At 40.1% G+C, this 4,669-nt stretch overlaps 1 protein-coding gene across 2 annotated transcripts in view; it reads right to left on the reverse strand.

The window, feature by feature from the left end:
* The window catches only part of LOC107672948 (GDP-L-fucose synthase-like), a 10,446-nt gene extending 6,044 nt beyond the window's left edge, over positions 1-4,402 (reverse strand). The window contains exons 1-4 of one of the 2 annotated variants that reach the window (XM_016466332.1): positions 4,347-4,402; positions 898-1,046; positions 257-371; positions 36-164 (exon numbers count right to left, since the gene is read on the reverse strand). In XM_016466332.1, the coding sequence (XP_016321818.1) occupies positions 36-164; positions 257-371; positions 898-1,046 (393 nt within the window). In that variant the 5' untranslated portion in view covers positions 4,347-4,402. Of the gene's footprint in view, positions 1-35; positions 165-256; positions 372-897; positions 1,047-2,844; positions 3,008-4,346 lie in introns of those variants that run through there. The other variant, XM_016466333.1, reaches the window with a different exon arrangement.
* Positions 4,403-4,669: the final 267 nt, after the last annotated feature.

Here is a 4,669-nt window from a genome sequence, read left to right on the forward strand (position 1 = left end):
GTGTGTGTGTGTGTGTGTGTGTGTGTGTGCTTTACCACGGTCTCATCTATAGGGTAGGTGGTTTTATCTGGAAAAACACACGTAGACAGACAAGAAACGACCTTCACCACCCCGAACTCCTGAGACGTGTGCAGCACGTTGTCATTGATGTGCACATTATTCCTCTGAAAACAAGAAGCCCATACAATCAATATACAGTCAGTGCAATCATTTAACAGTGATATTTCCAACCTTGTTACTTAATGTTAATAATTACCCAGAAGTCCAGGTTTTGTCTCATGTTTCTGTAGAGTCCTCCCACCATGGCGGCCAAATGAATAACGTGTGTCGGACGATGTCTCTCGAAGGCTGCTCTCGTCTCTTCAGTGCTCCTAAAGCAGCACGTGTAAATATATTTACCATTGTGACACAAATAAAAGCACTTAAGTTGGAGCTTCTTCTTTGTCTAAATGCCAGCTCTGCCCCTTCTGGACATTTATTAACCAACTTCATGAGCTGAAGTGCTACTAGCCAAGTAAGAACATTAATGATGAGTGAAAAAATCTTGTGAAGCACTGCAAATAATCAAATTAAAATGATGGATGAATATAAAACTATTTATATAAAGATGTTGGTTGTGTATATAGAAACAACATATTTTACATTCATTGCAAAATATTCCTATTTACACAGATATTTCAAATTCAGAGCATAGGGTGACTGACTCAATGCCATTCTAGGCGCTTCATGACAGAGGGTGGAGCTCTTTTGGTGTGATCAGCTTCTTGCGATTATCTGATTAATGTAAAGTTCTTATTGAAAGCTTACATTATATATAAAATGCATGTTATACAATAAGTGTTATGGCATATTTTAATGATTGTGTTATGTGTGTGACGTCTGATGAGTGTTTCTTACACAAGATTGGTCTCTTTGGATGACAGGAATATCCATGTTTCTCCTTCTCTCCCTCCACTCTCCTCTTTCACCACCCGCTCTATCGCTCGCCCCACCAGCCCACTGCCGCCTGTCACCAACACACGCATCGGCCCGACTGACCCGTTCATCTGACAGACAGAGAGAAACACACGCATCGGCCCAACTGACCCGTTCATCTGACAGACAGAGAGAGAGATGGGGTTTGATGAACACTTCAGGGGTTAAAACACATGTGAAAACAGGAACTACTGTAATGATCAAGAATTTGTCTAAACAGGGCCTCCTTTCTGACACAATGTATATGTGACCCTGGACCACAAAACCAGTCATAAGGGTCAATTTTTTAAAATTGAGATTTATACATCATCTGAAAGCTGAATAAATAAGCTTTCCATTGATGTATGGTTTGTTAGGATAGGACAGCTGAGATACAACTGAGATATATTTAGCTGAGATACAACTATTTGAAAATCTGGAATCTGAGGGTGCAAAAAAATCAAAATATTGAGAAAATCATCTTTAAAGTTGTCCAAATGAAGTTCTTAGCAATGCATTTTACTAATCAAAAATTAAGTTTTGATATATTTACAAACAAAATAGAACAAATATACAATCGAAATAAACAGGGCATTTTTCAAGTAGGAATATTAGTAAGTTAGTATTCAATACTATACATAAATTGCAGCGGGTGTATTTTAGGCTGCTGTCACTTTAAGACCCAATCACGGATCCAGTATTCAGATACATATGATTAACTAATTAAAGCGAGAAGCTGCGGTGTACAGTGATTTTACAACAGCTAATGGGTTGTTAAAGAACAAAAGGTTGCTGTTCTAAAAATTGTTAACCAGGGTTTCATGTGGCTTATTGCTTTTATAAAACGGTTACTACATGGACAGGTAAATAAACAGAGCAACAAAAATTATTAAATTTATTGATAGTAAGAAATGAAGTTGTGGTGCAATATTTTTGGCGAAATTTCATGAGGTCTGTTACCGATAAAAAGGTACACTGTCATGATGAACATGAGTGAAAAATGCACGGGTGTTCATGTTTAAAAAAAAAAAAAACAGCTCAGAGAGAGGTTCTCACTTTCTTTTGTCAAGCCTTGAAGGACTGCACAGTATGTAACTCCTAAGACTTGAGACTCGTCAGACCAGATGATCAGCAACAGCTCAGGTGTCACATGTTTTAAACATTTAAAAAATGGCACAGAAATGCAAAAAGCAACGAAACTGTACAACAAACCCACCTAGGGGGGGAAGTCGTGGCCTAATGGTTAGAGAGTCGGACTCATAACCCAAAGGTTGCGAGTTCGAGTCTCCGGTCCGGCAGGAATTGTAGGTGGGGGGAGTGAATGTACAGCGCTCTCTTCCACCTTCAATACCACGACTGAGGTGCCCTTGAGCAAGGCACCGAACCCCCAACTGCTCCTCGGGTGCCGCAGCATAAATGGCTGCCCACTGCTCCGGGTGTGTGTTCACGGTGTGTGTGTGTTTACTGCTGTGTGTGTGCACTTAGGATGGGTTAAATGCAGAGCACTAATTCCTAGTATGGGTAACCATACTTGGCCACATGTCACTTCACTTTAGTGCATGTTCACGTAGGAAAACAATTGAGCGCAGCGCGAGTAGACACAATAACACTTTGGTTTAACCAACACTGGTTTAACAGACAGACTAAACCAGGATTAGGTCATAGATCAATTAGGACATTTAGTCATTTTTATAAACGCACCTTTACTGGCATGCATCTTGAGACAAAACAAAGGCACTGATATATTTAAGATCAGTCAGTGCAAGTTTCTTTCATTTGAAACAGCTCAGATTTACATTTTAGACTAGGACTAAGCCTTGTCTGTGAAACCGGGGGTTCAAGTGTGAATGGACTCTTATTCACATGACATAGCTTGATCTTATCCGTTACCTCTCAGAAAGTAGCCTTTTGTTTCAGTTGTTTATTGGTGAAATATCCACTTCGTCCAGCGCTGCTGCTTCTCTGTGTTCTTGAGGATCTCGATACCGTCTGTTTTACTGACTGAGAAACCGCTTCAGGTGATTCATCGAGAGAGTGGGCAAACGAATGCGAATGGACTCAAGACTGTTTTGCAAACCTGCTTGGCCAGTTTAGTGCAAAGAAAAGACCGACTCAAATGATTAATTCATAATTAATGGCATGGCTGGTTCAGTCGACAGAAATAGGCTACGGGTTAAAAATTATACCAGGGGAAACTTTTATTAAGTTGGAACGGTGACTTCCGTCTTTATTCAGCAATGTTTAGCAGAATGATTGCTTGGCAACACAGAAAGCATACTTGGCACAGTAGGCTAATACTGATTTAACGATGTCCAGGTGTGTTTTTTCACACTGGCACTGAAGGTGGCTCAGCAACCGGAATACGCATTTTACTATGTGCTTTTCATGATCATCAAGCACGCCATGCTCGTTCATCTATGTTTCTTCATCGCTCTTACATGTTAATAACATAGTCATTACCAGGTTATAACAACATGCTCCTGTCGCACTCTAGCGCCCCCTGGGGACACCCCCTGGTGAATTTCCATCCAAAACAAAACTATGGAAACGCCATATTTGTTTTGGAAACATACCGTGATCGTGTAGTTCCACAGTACTGACAAAGATTATATTTTCGCTATCGTACCATAGCACCATTTTTCTACAGGTTCGTATGATCTCAGTAAAAGCAGCTCTTCTTTCTCTTCACGTCTACGGCTCACAATGAAAACAGACAGCTGAACCTGTAAAGCAAGTTTAACAGCTGACACACCCTGTAAGTCAACACGAGAACACATCACTGATGGGTATCAACTTCTGCATTTATGCCAAAAAACACTTGAAATATACTCATGCGGGATTTATACATAACATTCCTTATTTATTTGTATATCAATGAATGCACAAGTCGCGCAGACTATAAAGGGATACTACTTCACCCAAAAATTTAAATTAAGAAATTTGCTGGCCCTGGTTTTGTTATAATGCCTTATGCCCTTTCTTCTCTTTTTGCACCACAAAAGGAGATTTTCAAGCCTTTTTTTAAACGCAAAATTACCACAGAATGCGACACGTGCCGTCTGGGGGTACACGATAGGGTTTGGTGAAAAAGAAACCGAAATTTAGTGTATAATCTAAAGAAAATCCTGACTTTGACCGCTGGTCTCAATTAGTGCCGAAGTTCAGACCGACTCGCGAGACTCGCCCAGGTAAAGATGAATGAAAACACGACATGAAATACAACGCCTAGAAATCCAGTACAAAGAATGAACTTGTTATAAACACTTAAATCACAAGATAAAATATTTTATGCAAACAACGGCAACTGCTAGGGTCTAAACGGAACAAACTGTCACAGTAGATGAATACTGATGTTTTAGATCTGTTAATATTTGAAGAACGCAGTAAGTTACCTGCTCTCCAGTGTGTGTGGTCTCTGGCTCGCTGCCTATTGCTTCCTCTCGCTCTGCGAGTTCTGTGGAAATAGGAAAAACTTTTCCTTCAGGATTACAGTGCTCTCAGCTGACTGGCTTATGGATACACACACCTACATTTCAGGTATGCATACCTGGAGGGCAAAGGAAGAAACATCCGGGCAATATTTCACCTCGAAATTGGAACAAAAAAATTTACTACAGTAATTAAAATAATCGTATTAGCACACACTCTAAAAAATGCTGGGTTAAAAAGGGACAAACCCAGCTATTGGGTTGTTTTGACCCAGCTATTGGGTTGT

The sequence above is a fragment of the Sinocyclocheilus anshuiensis genome, unplaced genomic scaffold, assembly GCF_001515605.1.
Source record: "Sinocyclocheilus anshuiensis isolate Anshui unplaced genomic scaffold, SAMN03320099.WGS_v1.1 scaffold540, whole genome shotgun sequence".
In the NCBI taxonomy this organism is placed as follows: domain Eukaryota; kingdom Metazoa; phylum Chordata; class Actinopteri; order Cypriniformes; family Cyprinidae; genus Sinocyclocheilus; species Sinocyclocheilus anshuiensis.